We start from the raw sequence: 15,012 nt of genomic DNA, 5'->3' as shown, positions 1-15,012 counted from the left end.
TAATATATAATGTATATAATATAATTGTATATAATATATAATGTATATAATGTATAATTATATATATATATATATATATATATATATATATATATATATATATATATATATATATACATATATAATTGTTAAAATAAGAAATATATTAAATATGATAAAATATTATAAAATTATAATAAAAATTAAATAGTTGCTATGGCTATTTAAAAATTAGCAATGGTTTAAGAGGATAGTTACCATATCATACAGTCGAGAAGGAGAATCTTATTACCCTAATTCAACATTTAGAAAATACTTATTGAAAAGACATAAAATTAACTAAAAAATTTAACTAATTAATAAATAATAAAATTAACATTTTAACAGCCTCAAATTGTAGGGCATTACTAGCTAGCTGTATACATTACTCGCTAGCTGTATATATATATATATATATATATATATATATATATATATATATATATATATATATATATATATTCTATAACCTTCATAAATGAGTTAACAGTAAATTTTGTAGTAAACTTTATAGTAAATTAAAGTAATATTATATATAGTAAAAATAGGCCTAAATCGTGGAAAGATAGCCGCATCTTGGAAACCTATTTAAAAAATGGTTAAACTATAAACTATTAAAAAAGTCACATTTTATTTTGATTCAGGACCATCAGGACCATTTTCTCCTTTCTCTTGTGATACTAGCTATGCAGATACACCATGAGACCATGACACATTTTTGTTTCCAACAACAAAAAGCTCTTCTCAGAGATCAAATGGTGATGGACAAATGATGATCTCATATCCCTGAAAGCATATGCCCTGAACACTGTAACACACATTAACCACAACCTAAACCATGCCTTTAGATCAAACACTGGATAACTGGCTTCTGGCACAATTTGGGTGTTTCCCTGCTCCAGTATGACTGGTACAAATTCTTGATGAATGCCAGGATTAGTAGTGACATATGATCTGGGAAAGTCCCTAACTGTGCTGCAGGTCCACCTACAGGAACATAACTGAAGAGCGCAGACATAAACAATGGGGCCTGTTTAGTTTTACTGCATCCTCTTTCCCACCGCCTGTCACACCCACACAAGTTGGCACATAAAATAGGTTAAAAAGTGTTGCATTTTTGAGGTAGCAACTAGATTTGAATATAGTTTTTATTGCATTATACACTTATATTAAGGTGAAGGTCTTGGATGCAGATACATGTCATATACAGTAGCCCATTTTTCTTCTCTGTCATCTGCAAATAATTATCTTCCCAATGTTTAAATGCACTTGAAAAAACACACCATCAATTATAACAGAAAACAATAGGAGGCTAATTACATTACCTATCACTGTACTGCTTTCCACTGTTTTTACTTTATTTTTAGTCTACTGCCTAGTTGTTGGTTCCTCCTGAATAGCATTCCAAAACTAAAAATCCTCTGTCCAGTTGATCCTTGGTCTATATGCTTCTCTTTAGATATATACTGGATGGAAAAAAGGAACAATAAAAAACATGTATTACTACAAAACTCTGCATGCAGTAATGTATCAGGCAGATAAGATAATGATTACAGCTGGTAAAATTGCTTCCTGCACTTAACTATCAAAAAAATCTTTAGAGGCTAATTTTGGTTAGTGTACCTTTTGGTGAGAGATTGTTGCTGCTAGACAAGCCTCTACAATACACTTGAAACATTTGCCCTGTTAACAGACTCCAGGTTTCCACCAATCCAGGTTTTCCCCAACCTATAATTTCTCCAGAATATTGTAATCACTTCCATGAATCATAAGAACATATGCTGATACTACACTGAATTTGATTTCAACAACGCCTTCTTGGTCCATTTTTTGTCAATGAATGTACTACTAAAAAATAAAAATACTCAAATTAGCCTGTATCAAATAAATAAATACATTTAACATTTGTTATGCAGGCTAATGCTTTAATAATGTGGCATATTTGCACAAATATGAGAACACCAAGTTTTCCAAGTAAACACCAAACCACAAGTTGCACAGGTAAGAACAACTTACTATTATTCAGAAAGTCTTAATAAAAATGGTACAGTAATATTACTTGTTCTTTAGGCTATTCACACTGTAATAGTTCTATTTTCATAATTTGGTATCAACTTCCACAGACTGTTTGATAATTTGATGTTAGGGCAACTGGAGATACGCAGAACAGGCCATTTATTCTCAATGTACATTGGTGTGTAAAAGTATTTGCCCATTACAGCTTTCTTCTTTTTTGTATTTTTACATTTTTCAGATTATCCAATCTGGCTGGCTGACCGAAATTATTCCAAAAGGGCATGGACAACTTATCTAGGAGGTCACAAATGAACCCAAAACAATGTTTAAAGAACTGTAGGTGTCACTTACCTTAGTTTAGGTCAGTGTTAATGATTCAATAATAAGAAAGAGCCTGGTTAAAATTGTTATCCATGGGAGAGTTCCAAGACAAAAAACACCGCTGACCAAAGAGAACACAGTTTCCAGTCTCACATTTGCCAAAAAACATCTTGGTGATCCGCAAGACTATGGCTAATATTATTTGGTCTGACATGACAAAAGCGGGAGTTTTTGGAAGGTGTGTGTCCCGTTACATCTGGCATAAAACTAACACATTATTTAAATCATTCTGAACATATAACATGGTGGTGGTAGTGTGATGGTCTGGGGTTGCTTTGTTGCTTCAGGGCCTGGACAACTTGCTGTAATAGACAGAACCATGGATTCTGCTGTTTAACAGACAATCCTGAAGGTGATTGTCTAGCAATTTGTTTGTAACCTTAAGATCAGGCGTACCTGGGTTCTGCAGCAGGACAATGATCCAAAGCACACAAACACAAGTCCACCTCTGAATGTCTAAATACAAAACAGAATGAAGGTTTTGGAGTGGCCTAGTCACTGATTGAGATTGAGAAGTCTGATTGAGATGCTGTGGCATGACCTTAAACAGGCTGTTTATGCTTGAAAACCCTCCAGAGTGGCTGAATTACAACAATCCTGTAAAGAAGAGTGATACAAAATTCCTCCACAGAGATGTGAAAGACTCACTGCCAGTTATCAGCAAAGCTTGAAGTGAGTAGCACAACCAAGTTATTAAATTTAGGGGCAAACACTTTTTCACATAGGGCTAGATTGGTTTGGAGAGTTTTTATTCTTTTAATAAATCAAATTATAATTTAAAAAGTACTATTTATATTTAGGGGTAACTTTGTCTGATATTAAAGTTTGTTATTAAAGTTTTAATCAGAAAAATATCAGTAGCACAAAAAAAGTAAAAACAAAAGAAATCTGTAAGAGGGCAAATACTATTTTTTTTTACACCACTGTAAATGCCTAAATGCCAAACTCGTCTTGCTCGGCCCAATCTCTCTCTCTACTGGCACATTTGGTATTTCAACTTTATTTAAGGTGGACCAGAAAATCTAAAAAAGACGCTGATGAATAGGTAGCTAACTTCAGCCTATAGCCACACTCTTCATATCATCATATATCAATTACATTTTATATAAAACTGCATTAAAACTGAAAACTGAGCAAGTTAAACCTCCTTAAAATATATTTACATTGTTTACACGAGGAAATATAGCAAGTCTGTACAACCATGAGTGAAAATGACCAATTTTTATTCCCAATTCTCACCACAGACTGCTAATAAAGAGCATTAGCTGCGTCCCAATGCCTGAATGTTTCTTTGCCCTTTTTTCGTGAATGTTTTTTTTACCTGATCTGCAGCTCATTTCGTCTGAACTGAACTATCACAGAACTGATTTTTTCCGTGTACACTTCTATCCGCATGACTGAAAGATCAGGTGAAACTGAGCCGGGCAGGAGGCAGCGGTTCACACAGCTGCTGTTAATCCCAGCTAATTTATCTAGCTCTGAGGATACTGAACACCTGGCGGTTTAGGCCTGGCCTGCAGGGTTTGTGTGGATCTTATAAATCCTTAATGTTGAGCGTGTTGGAACAGAGTTTGTTGCTCTTGTTTAGTGCACTTAATTTTCCACTTTGAATTGTCACAGTTCACGTTTAAGGTTGGTGTTTTTCCTCTTTTGTTATCAGTCATTTGTACACATAGTGGTAGCTAGCATTTTGTGCTTAAGTCAGAAAACCAAAGGGTTTTCTGTTACCTAAACAGTGAGTTTTGGTGCTAATTTGGTGTTTTTCTTCTGTAGTATTGCGGTGTTTGGTATCCTGTGGTAAGATTCCTCTCCCTTTCACAAAAATGGAAGGTTAGTATAATGTGGTTTATGGTTAAGAGGATTCCCAGTGACTTGTTTTTAAAATTATGGAAGCCTGTTCCTGCCACCTAAAATAAACAAAAATCCAGCATAAAAAAAAAAAATTAACTCAAATAAATTAATCCAGCATTAAAAAAAACTCATTATTTTGAGATAGTAAGTGTGTTTGCTTTTAAATCAATGATGTACTATCTAAAAATAATGACTTACTATTTCAGTAAGATGGAAAGTCATTATTTTGAAATGGCGAGTGTTTGCGTTTAGAAAAAAGTCTTTAAAATAATGAATTATTTACTATCTCAAAATGACTTACTATCTTAAAATAATGGCTTACTATCAATATAGAGTATTTTAAAATGACTTACTATTACAAAATGATGGGTTTGCTTTTGGAAAAAAAAATCTTAAATAATGACTTACTATCTCAAAATGATGAGAGTATCTTGAAATTACTTTCTATTTTAAAATAGAAAGATCAAAAGTCATTTTGAGATACTATCATTATTTTGAGATAGTAAGTCATTGACTTACTATCTCAAAAGAATGACTCACTATCTTAAAACAATGATTGCAGTTTACTTAATAATAAGAGATACATGTGCTGGATTTTTTTTAGGTGGTGGGAACGTAATTAATTAAGTTATCCTGAGGGAGTGGTTTGGTGTAAAATGCTCTTCAACAACATACTCTACCAGAACGGTTAAATGGTGGTGAATGGTGTTATTATGGTTAATTATAAAAACTGTTCACCAAGGTGTAATGTGGTGCATTTGCCTGGTCAGTTAATTATGCCTTACTCTGGAAGGCTGTTTTGTTTCCACTATTCTGTTTAGACTATATTGCCTGGTGCCTATGACTGGTTTATGAACATCTCTATTGAGACTGTTTTGGCTAAAATATAAATATCCCTGTTTCAGAACCCAGCTCAGGGCTAACATTTGCAAGTTTGATGGTTAAAGCTGGCTCAAATTTGGTCATTCAGCCAAAACAGACTGTATACTACTAAAGAAGCTGGTTAACTAACTCTTGCTGGGTTTTGGTAAGAAGATACTTCACTGCCCCTTCACAAAAATATAGTTAATGCAATGTGGTTTTTGGTTGATTATTCTGTAATTAAACAAAGCTCTCCTGAACGGTTTGGCTTTCAAACACACTCTACCAAAGCTATTAACAGTGGTAGTGAATGGTTTCAGGTTCCAACTGTATTGTGGTAGGCATGAGTTCTTGGTGTCTGAAAATTTTTGATTTTGGTCATGCTTGGACACTATTTGTCGTGCTGGTTGACCAGTTTGGTGAGGGTGATCATATTTGTGTACTAGCTAATCCAGCAAATGCAAACAAAACTTAACCAAAACCAGTTTAGCCTGTTTGTGCTTGCCATGCTGCCAGTCTGCCTACTATGCAGGAGTGCATGTGTTGTAAGATGCAGGGTGTTGTAATGTAATGGTTTTTAAAGAAATTTGATATTTTATCCCTGTCCCAGATTTACTTTTCAGGTTCAATAGTGGTTTTGGGGTGGCAAATTTTTTAATGTGTGAAATTGTACACGTTAGGATCCCTGATTCCAATCCCCACCACTTGGAGTTGGTAAGGTTATTTTCACATTTCCAGGCTCCAATTTCATTTTGTTTTTTTAAGAATGTAGAATCTGATCCTTTTTTAAATTGTGAAAGGTTAGATCAGCTCTAATGTCTCTTGTCTTTTGACATTTGTTGGCCATTGCCAACATAAGTGTTGCGCCAAATTCTGACTCTCTACCAGTGTCTGGCTTCCTGTTGCATGCCAACAGGAAATGCCAACACTTCCTGTTTCTTTAATAACATGCCATTTGAAATAGGATCTGGGCAAAAAACTTGAGCAATTGGTCAATAGGGTTTGTATTGTGACTGTAATCAAAGTGTCTTAAATATAATTAGAAAATGAATTTAGCCTGGAAATGTGAACATGGCCTAAGTGCAACCTTAAACAAAGATCTACTTTGAATTATTAAATTATGCAGACATTGAGCAACTTTTTCTTTATTTTCTTGTGCTTTTTCTTTTCTTTAAACTTTTCTCTAAACCTATTCTTCTGTTTCTTCATTAGAAGTAAACAGTACCTCACAAGCAACAGATGTCGAGCAACCACAACAAGAAGTTAACCACACTAGACCATTTTTCTATGTTCAACCACCATCTCAACCTTATTTCATGTATCAGTGGCCTATGGATCCATTTGGTGGACAGTATGGCTTCCCAGGGCCAGGTAAAAAAAAATCCTTTTTTTTTTGCCTGTTGTAGCTGTAAGGTGTGGTTTCGACTTGTAATTCTGACTCTTTGTTTGCCTTCCCTTCCGTAGCCTTCCCTTTTGGGCGTCCGTGTTTGCCCCCATATCAATATATGCAGTACCCTGGTTACGTGGTTCCACATGCGCCCATGCAGCCGACTGACTGCAGAAGGATGACTCCCCTTTATCCCTCAGTTGCCTCCTATGACCTCCATTTCCGGCAGCATTTCCAGCAAATGAGCGTACACAGAGAAACCATGTCTTCTGAAGCCCAGACAGAGCCTGGGGATTCAGTCAGCAAACTCCTAAACAGTTTGGATGGTTCCAAAGCCTGTGAGAAGTCTGGAGCTGTCAAAAAATGTGGTGTGTTCTCCTACACTCATGTGGTGGAGAAATTGAACTGTGCTGATGCTAAGCTAGCAATGGAATCTGCTTCTGAGCTTTCAAAGGCAGGGCAAGAGGAAGGGGTAAGACCTGTGACCTTGAACGACTCTGCTGTGTATGATGTAGAATCGAGCCAAGGCCGACTAGAAGACTGTGCTCTGTCAGGCGTGTTTCCTATTGGTAGCTCGTCTGTCCACGAGGACAAACATACTCAGGAAAGAGATGGCAATCAGCAAGAAACAGAGCAACCATGCCTTGATATCGAGAAATCTGATGGCATACGTGCCTCAGATGTTCTTGGCAACAAAAACTGTTTGGGTTCATCAGAGGGCCATGATTCTGGCACTTGTGTTTCTGAGATAAATGAGAAATCTGATCTGTGTGAGGAAAAGGCCTTGGACCAAGTGGAAAATGTGCCTCCTGAGCCTGCAGAGGTTATTGATCCTCTACTGCAGACTACACTAGAACAGGAATTTTCATACCAGATCCTCCACTTGCCATGCAATAAGTCCACCACTGGCTTGGAAATTCAGAAGGAGGTCAACCCACTGGTGTATGTGGATGCCGCGTCTTCCGTTCTCCCTACTAAGGCATACTCTTTTAGCAGTGTATGCTCCTATAGCTATTGCCCTCAAGTCGCCCAAGAACGTCAAAGTGTCCTCAGCCCTTCCCTCGATGAGCTTTCCTCCAGAGACGAGATGTTCTCTACTGATGTGGAAGACGAAATAATGCCTGGCCAGGTTTGTGTAGGTGTGGGCAAATTGGCTGAAACCAGTGCTGCTCCCACCTGCCCAGAGAAGGAGACTGGAGATGATGACTCCTGCTCGATTTGTGCCAAAACTTGTGCTTGCTGTGGAGCAAGCCTGCCAGATGAAGATGAGACCAACCTTACAGAGCACTATGGCTACTTGGAGAAGAATGTGGATCGGGCAATGTCTGATCAAGACTGTGAGTGTGAACTGGAGCAACATGGAGAAGGGCCAAGCACCTGTGAACCTCAGAACGTAGTGATGAGGCAGCATGCTTCCAGGCATGCTTTGGCCTCTTGTGGTAGGCAAGCTGGCAAACACAAAGCTAGGAAGGTGCAGGAAGGAGTGGAGGTGAGTGAGCTGGACCAAGGACATGGCAGAGGAGAATCTGAAGAGCAGTTTCATGTGACTGCAAAAGCAGAGAGGTTCAAAGGAAAAGGACAAAGGGGTGGCCAGTCCAGGCCTTGCTTTGGTGAGTAGTCTCTTTGATGACTGGTCTTATTGTGCCAAACTACATTTTATACCTTTGGGTCACATGATCATGAGTGACTTCTCTTGTTGAGTCAAATTTTGATTAAAATTTAAATTAATTAACTACAGGTAGGTAGCACTTGCAAAAAGTATCCAGTTTGTCAGTACCTATATTTTGCACTTTTCTGAAGCAAGGTTTTCATTTGGTTTTTAGAACATCAGTGGCGTGAAATTCGACAAGGAGATTTATTGGACCAGGAAGGCTGGATGAACTGCAGTGGCAAACAGAGGTCAAGGCCCTGTCGGCAAGGGAATGGGCTTCAAGAAAAAGGTAGGCATTCGGGCAGTTCTGGAGTTTTTTAATTTAGTTTTTTTTTTTTTTTTTGCGCCACACTTGTGCTTTTGAAGGTTGGTTAAAACAGACTCTGGTTCTTTTTCATGCTTTGTTTTTGTGATTTGTTTGGGCAGATGTGAATGCAGTAATTGCAAGCTGGTGCACACCAAAACAACTGCATTAGTCCCATGAGAGTAGGGGTCTAGAGAATGTGATGTAACTGTGCCAGTTTGATTAAAAATGGCTGTTCAGGTTCACTTTAGCTTGGAATGTTTTGCCCAAAGGACAGCAGCTGTAAATAACTCAAGTCTAAGTTGGAACCCTTTGGTTTCCTCTTTTTGTGGAGGAAACAAAACCAAGGGGGATGTGCTCCTTTTGTAGGTGGGAAAATACTGTCATCAAATATCAGTTCCCAGTTGATTTAATGTTTGAGTTTAGTTGGTACATCTGTGCAACTGACCCTGACTTTTTCCTGCCTTCATTGTTTATCGTAGGGAGACCTGGACGCAGGAGACCTTCCTGTAAGACGTTTGGTCAACAGAGGCCAAGAAGAAATGAGTATGACGACCATGATGAGGCAGAGTTTTCCTACTGCCAAAGGGGCAGAGGTAAGCATATGTTTGGCTAAGAAAAGTTTTTGTTTTACCCAACTGGTTAACTTTTGTTTTTCCTTTTTTTCCTAGGATCTATGAAAAGAAGAGGCACAAGATACTAAAACAATGCTATGCACTGCTTTAATACTTGAATGTATTACCTAAAAAATTGAATGCACTATTGCACTGTGAAACTCACTAAAAAGATCACTACTATAATAAATAAGCACTGATATTTATGTGGATTGTAAATGGGTAGTCTTGTAGCAGATGACTGCCTTTCCAAAGCTCACCCTGCTTTACTTTTGAGTGCTGTGCATTCATCTTAATCGTGTCTGAGGGTGATGTCTCTGGGGCATGCTTTGACCTGCTTGTTCCTGACTGTACTCTACTGAGGCTGGATCTGGGAGGTGTGGGCCTAGCCTGAGCTGAGCGTGTTTATGGTTAGCTTTTTTTTTTTCTCAAAGCATGGTCCATGGAAATGATTCTCAGTTTCTAAAGCCTGGGCTTTGGAAAGGCAGCGCAAAGTGATAAAAGAGGAAAAATAGGTGCTCTGGCCGAGCCTAGTCCAGATGTGCCCTTTTTTATTGTTGTGAACCTTTTTTAACTTGCAGTGTAATGTTGATGTGCAGCTAACATGCATTTACTTGCACAGGGGTGTCATTAAATTCTTTGCATTGCACTTGAGTGGCTCAGCTTCCTTCTTTCAAAGACCACCATAACATTTTGCAGTTTGTGTCTTTTTACTGTCATAAAGTGGATGTCCCAAGGAAGGCTTTGCAGGTATTACTAAAATAAAAAAAAAGGCTTTGCCAGTCCCTTGCTAAAGGCAAATGTTAATGGCTGTTTCGGCCTTTTAACTTATCCATACGTACCAAACAAGCGGGATACTATATTAAAACTTTAATTTTAATATTTTTTTCAAGGGCCCAATTGAAATTAGAGAATAATCACTTGAGTCTTCCAGCAGATGGCTCTCTTTCCATTTTCAGTTTGCACTCAAACACAAATCAGCTGGTTATGTTTTAGTTATGTTCTTTTGAGAAGAACATGCAGTGCTCTGTTTATTAGGCCAACTGCTGGGTAAACATTAAGAGCCCATAATCAATGTGAATGAGAAGTAATTACATTTTGCAGCAGATGGTTCTTTTTCAGTAGTGGGTGAAAAACTAGGCCTAGCTATGGCATTTAGCTTGGTGTATGAGGGTTCTAAACTGCTGTAGATCTTTGGGGATTTGATTTTGTTAATCAGGACATTCGCACTTCTATTACAAACATGGTCTTTTATGAAACTGAAATTGGACCACTGATGTATCCTTCAAATAATTAATCAGAGGGGTCTATTTTTTTCTTAATTCCAGTCCAGGAATGTGTTTAAAATATTTTTTTTTCTGCATTAATGCGCAGTCACAGAATTATATTGACAATCCTACACCATGACAGACCCTGGCTTTGGACTTTTGTTGCTGATAACACGGTCTGGTTGGTCTTTTTTCTTCTTTGGTCCAAACTTCATAGCATCCACACAAAAATGATGGAACAATGGCAAAACACTGATTCAGCTGACCACAGTTAACATTAAACACTGTTCCATCCCAGATGTATCAGAGCTTAGAGAAGTCAACACCACTTCTGGACATGCTTAAAATATACCATATAATATTCTTTACATAGTAAGGTATAATTTATTAATATAACTCTGCATGTAGTAATGGTGCTTCAGTTGGTTCTTTTTGAGCAATGCTGTAGAAGAACCTCGGTTGGTTCCATACAGAGCTATGGTTGTAGTAGATGGTGTGTTAGGGTAAAGAATTTGATTGACTGTGAATGAGACTAGGGGCTTGTTCTGTGGATCTCTTGAAGAGCCATTGGAAACACCTCAGTTGATTTTAAAGACTAAACTTAATCCCAGACCAGAAAACTGACTTTATTTCAACACATCTACTTCTAGTACAAATGTAATGTGCTGAACCACACACGCACACACGCATGTTAAGCCAAGTTATTAGGGGTGTATTGTCATTAGCTGTAAAAGTCTTATTATCAGATGGGATCACAGCCATATAATGAGCACTGGTGCCATAGAATGACGTGTGTTTTTGAATTGGTATTATTATAATCATTTCACATGTCTGGGCAATTGCTAAGTGTTGTCCAAGTTGAGTCATAAGAAACATTGTTATCTGTGTAATTAAACAATTCAGTCAATTGGCTGGTTTCAGAGTCCATTACATAGCCTAATGCATGAGGATGCGAACCTCAAGTCAGGCACTGGAAGTAAATACTGAAATCTTCAGTGACTTAAAATGTGGCACTGTCATTTGATGGCATCTAGACAAATCTCTGTATAGATCTTGCTAGAGCTGTCCTTGTCAACTGCTGATTTACCAAGCGACAGTCCATGCAAGCTTCACCTGGAAAGCAGTTCTCTGCAAGAGCATCATGGAATGTGTTATTGTGACAACTTAAGAAAATCTGCAATTGTATTCATATTAGAAAGCCTGTCCAGAAAAGTGGGTGGTTGGATTGCAGCAATGGGATGGACTAACCCCTTTAATTGGGTATCTTCTTGAGTATCTAACTATTGTACAGGAACTAGTATTATGCCCCATATGTCTTGCCATATGCAGTAGTTTATGCCAGAGTGGCTTGCCTATTTGCTTAGGCTACATTCAAATTTTTTTGCTTAGATCGGATTTGGCTCTTGACGGTTCACATTTACAAATATAAGTGACCTGTATCTGTATGTAATGTCTCGTGCACATTGATGCGTGTATAAACGAACGAACGAGTATAAATAAAAATTCCATATTTGAGAGACGATTTGTAGCTTTATAAAGGAAAATTGATGCATTTGGAGCAAACAGCTGGTCTGAAGTACATGCTCAGGTCGAGGAGGAGAAAAAAGGCAGGCGGTTTGCTTTTGCTGTTTGTGCTACTATAGCTGCACAGCTGCACCAAGAGATGTGTGGGTACGAGAATGAAGCACATAGTGCATGCGTAAAAGAAAATAGACGCATGAATTCCTGGATCGGATACGTATCCAATTTAGAACCACGTATAGAAGAATCTGATTTGAAAAAAACGTATTTAGCATATTCACACAGCCATGAAAAAAATTGATGTGAGCCACATTGAGCAAAAAAAAAAAAAATCAGATTTGAGTCACTTCAGCCTGGTAATGTGAACATAGTCTTAGACAGTTCTAGCAATTGTGTATTTCCAGTACACATGTAACACTGTGGATCAAGGAATGGTCTTCATAAATGGAATCTCCCATCCATCTGCCATCCACTATCTGGTCTCACTCAACAAAAAGTAGAGTTGTACAGGTGTGGTCGTTTCATTGCCATCCCCTGAGGCAGTCATTGTATTACCACAATGTAAAGCTGACAGTTAAGTTTTGTTTGTATTGAACTTGAATCAACCAGAAGTCAAGCTGCTACCTCTTCATGCAAGAAGCACATTTGCATAAAACTGAAGGTGCAAACAATGGGAGGTACCTGCATCACAGCAACCCAAAATACAGCAGCCCAGTGAACAGCTGTCTGTTCGTGTCATGTTTCAACATCCCAGTATGTGGCGTGTCACTCTGAGCGACAGCTTTGACGTCCAGAGAATCTATGTTTGACTGTTTCCTCTAAATATAATTGCTGCCTCTTCCTCCGAGGCTGGGTAGACTGATAACTGAAGTGAAATGCTGTTCTGCTTTTTCTAGACTGGTAGGTGCATTCACTGCAGGTGATTTTTAAGAAGAACAGAGATCAGATATGAGACTAAAACCACTGAGAATGAAGGGAATAATGTTAACTAGAAAACCACAGTTCCTGAAGAAAATGCAGACGAATTGTGCAGCTACAGTGTTTGTTGTGGAATAAAAGGTGGTTTCTATAGTGTTTCTATGTTGTTGCTAGCTTGTTTCAATGGTGCTCCTAAGTCGTTGCTAATATGTTTCTAGGTGGTTGCTTCAGTACTCAAAATGACTGCTGTGGCATAGCTGTTGGTTGCTAAATAAACCGCCAACGTTAATTTGTGGGTTGCTAGGGTGTTGCTATGCAGTTGATATGGTAATAGGTTGGTTGCTAAGATGTTGCTGTGTGGTTGATCTGGTACCTCAGGTGGTTGCTCTAGTATTGCTAGGGGATTTTGTAATGTGTTTCTAGGTGGTTGCTTCAGTACCAAAAGTGATCTATTTGGTGTTGCTAAGTTGTTGGTTTGGTAATGTGCTGGCCGTTTTGGTGTTGCTAGCTGGTTGCTAAGGTGTTACTGTGCAGTTGACAAGGTAATAAGGTAATTGATTGCTCAGGTTCCTATGGGGTTGCTATAGTATCCCAGATGGTTGCTATAATGTTGCTAAGTAGTTTTTAAGGTGTTATTATAGCATCCGAGGTGGTTGCGTCAGTACCCAAAGTGATTTCTATGGAATAGCTGTTGGTTGGTAAATGATTCCTATGGTAATTTGTTGGTTGCTATGGTGTTACTATGCAGTTGATTTAGTAATAGGTTGCTTGCTAAGGTGTTGAGGTGTGGATGCTCTGGTACCCAAGGTGGTTCCTGAGGTGTTTTAGGTGGTTGTTTTATTACCCAAAGTGATTTCTGTGGTGTTGCTAAGATGTTGCTTTGGTAATATGTTGGTCGAGTTGCTAGCAGGTTGCTAAGATATTGCTATACTGTTAACATAGTAACTGTTTGATTGCTACGGTGTTGCTAGATGGTTGTTATAGTATCCCAGGTGCTTGCTATAGTAGTCAAGGTGTTGCTAGTTGGTCTGAACTTAAATAGTGTGTGTGAGAGGTTCTGTGATGGGAATTTCACTTCAGCTCACTAAAAAGATCCCTGATAACTAAGCAATGGTCCAGTTTGTCAGTAGTGTGAAAGCACTTTTCTAAATCACTGAGGTAGGTGAGGCTGACTACAAATTATTTATTAAACAATAGAAAAGGAAAAAGATGTGTGTGATGTCAAAATCCGACTCCCTTTTGTGTTCACACATGGCACGCAGCAGTATGGGTGCAACAGATCAGGCTTGCAAATTCTGTATCTACTGCAACTGTGGATTAACCCTTATTCATAAATAGAAATAAGAGGAATGTCAGGGTATTCTGTCATTCTCATTATACTGCTTGACTTATGTGGACTCAGAGGTAGTGAGAACTCAGCACAATAGCTGAGAATACAGGACGCAGTAAATTCCTTAGTCCGCTCAATAAACTGCAGTGTGAAACCAAAACTAAGTAGACCAGATGTTTACAATGTAACACAACCTCAAACTCTGGTCTGGAGTGTTTGGTCAAGTATAAAAAAAACACCCTAAAGGTGTCTAGACACCACAGGACACATTAACTGCTCTTGTGGAGCCATGCCTCTACAGGTCACAGGTTTTGTGGTGGCACAAGGGGGATGGATCTAAGCAGTATTAGGCTGGTGGTCTTAATGTTATGGCTGATCGCTGTACATACGGCCCATATGAGTCATGTGATCTTCATCCCTTTGTTGAATGTGAGCACAGCATTTCAGAGAACAGTCTGTTCGAATGAACGGCCTGTGCACTAATGCCGCTCTCACCGTGAAGAGAACGCCCAAGGCCTGCACTTTTACTCTGTTTACTGCGTGCCACACATGGACGCAATTAAGGGAAGCAGTGCCAGATGTTTTGACCATGCTGAGCACTTCCTCCCTTTTGGTCTGCCTGAATCACGCCATTATTTTACTTTTTTACATTTCTGGTGCTCCACCCATTACACGCTCCTCCCCCATGGATCACACGTAAGACCCACCCCCAAACCCCACCCAACATTCTGCAGAGAGCTGGCACATTTTATGACTGTTGAGGCAAACCTGAGTTTGTTTTTCCATTGGCAGGAATGTTATTGGTTATGACTGGCTCATTTGACTCCTAACAATAGTGTTAGGGTCCTGTTTAGTGCTATATAGAATTTGATATGGTTCTGTAAGGAATATA

The 15,012-nt window shown here is 38.5% G+C and overlaps 1 protein-coding gene across 1 annotated transcript; it reads left to right on the top strand.

Annotated features, from left to right (window-relative positions):
• Positions 1-3,894: 3,894 nt before the first annotated feature.
• Positions 3,895-9,732, top strand: buc (bucky ball). Its single transcript, XM_022679139.2, has 7 exons — positions 3,895-4,047; positions 4,189-4,245; positions 6,340-6,498; positions 6,592-8,124; positions 8,338-8,454; positions 8,952-9,065; positions 9,141-9,732. The coding sequence occupies exons 2-7, from the start codon at positions 4,239-4,241 to the stop codon at positions 9,170-9,172; spliced, it is 1,962 nt and encodes a 653-aa protein (XP_022534860.2). The 5' UTR covers positions 3,895-4,047; positions 4,189-4,238; the 3' UTR covers positions 9,173-9,732.
• Positions 9,733-15,012: the final 5,280 nt, after the last annotated feature.

The sequence above is a fragment of the Astyanax mexicanus genome, chromosome 4 (assembly GCF_023375975.1).
Source record: "Astyanax mexicanus isolate ESR-SI-001 chromosome 4, AstMex3_surface, whole genome shotgun sequence".
NCBI classification, from domain to species: Eukaryota; Metazoa; Chordata; class Actinopteri; order Characiformes; family Acestrorhamphidae; genus Astyanax; species Astyanax mexicanus.
Note: the sequence above shows the minus strand (reverse complement) of the source record. Positions and strands in the feature narration are given on the sequence as shown.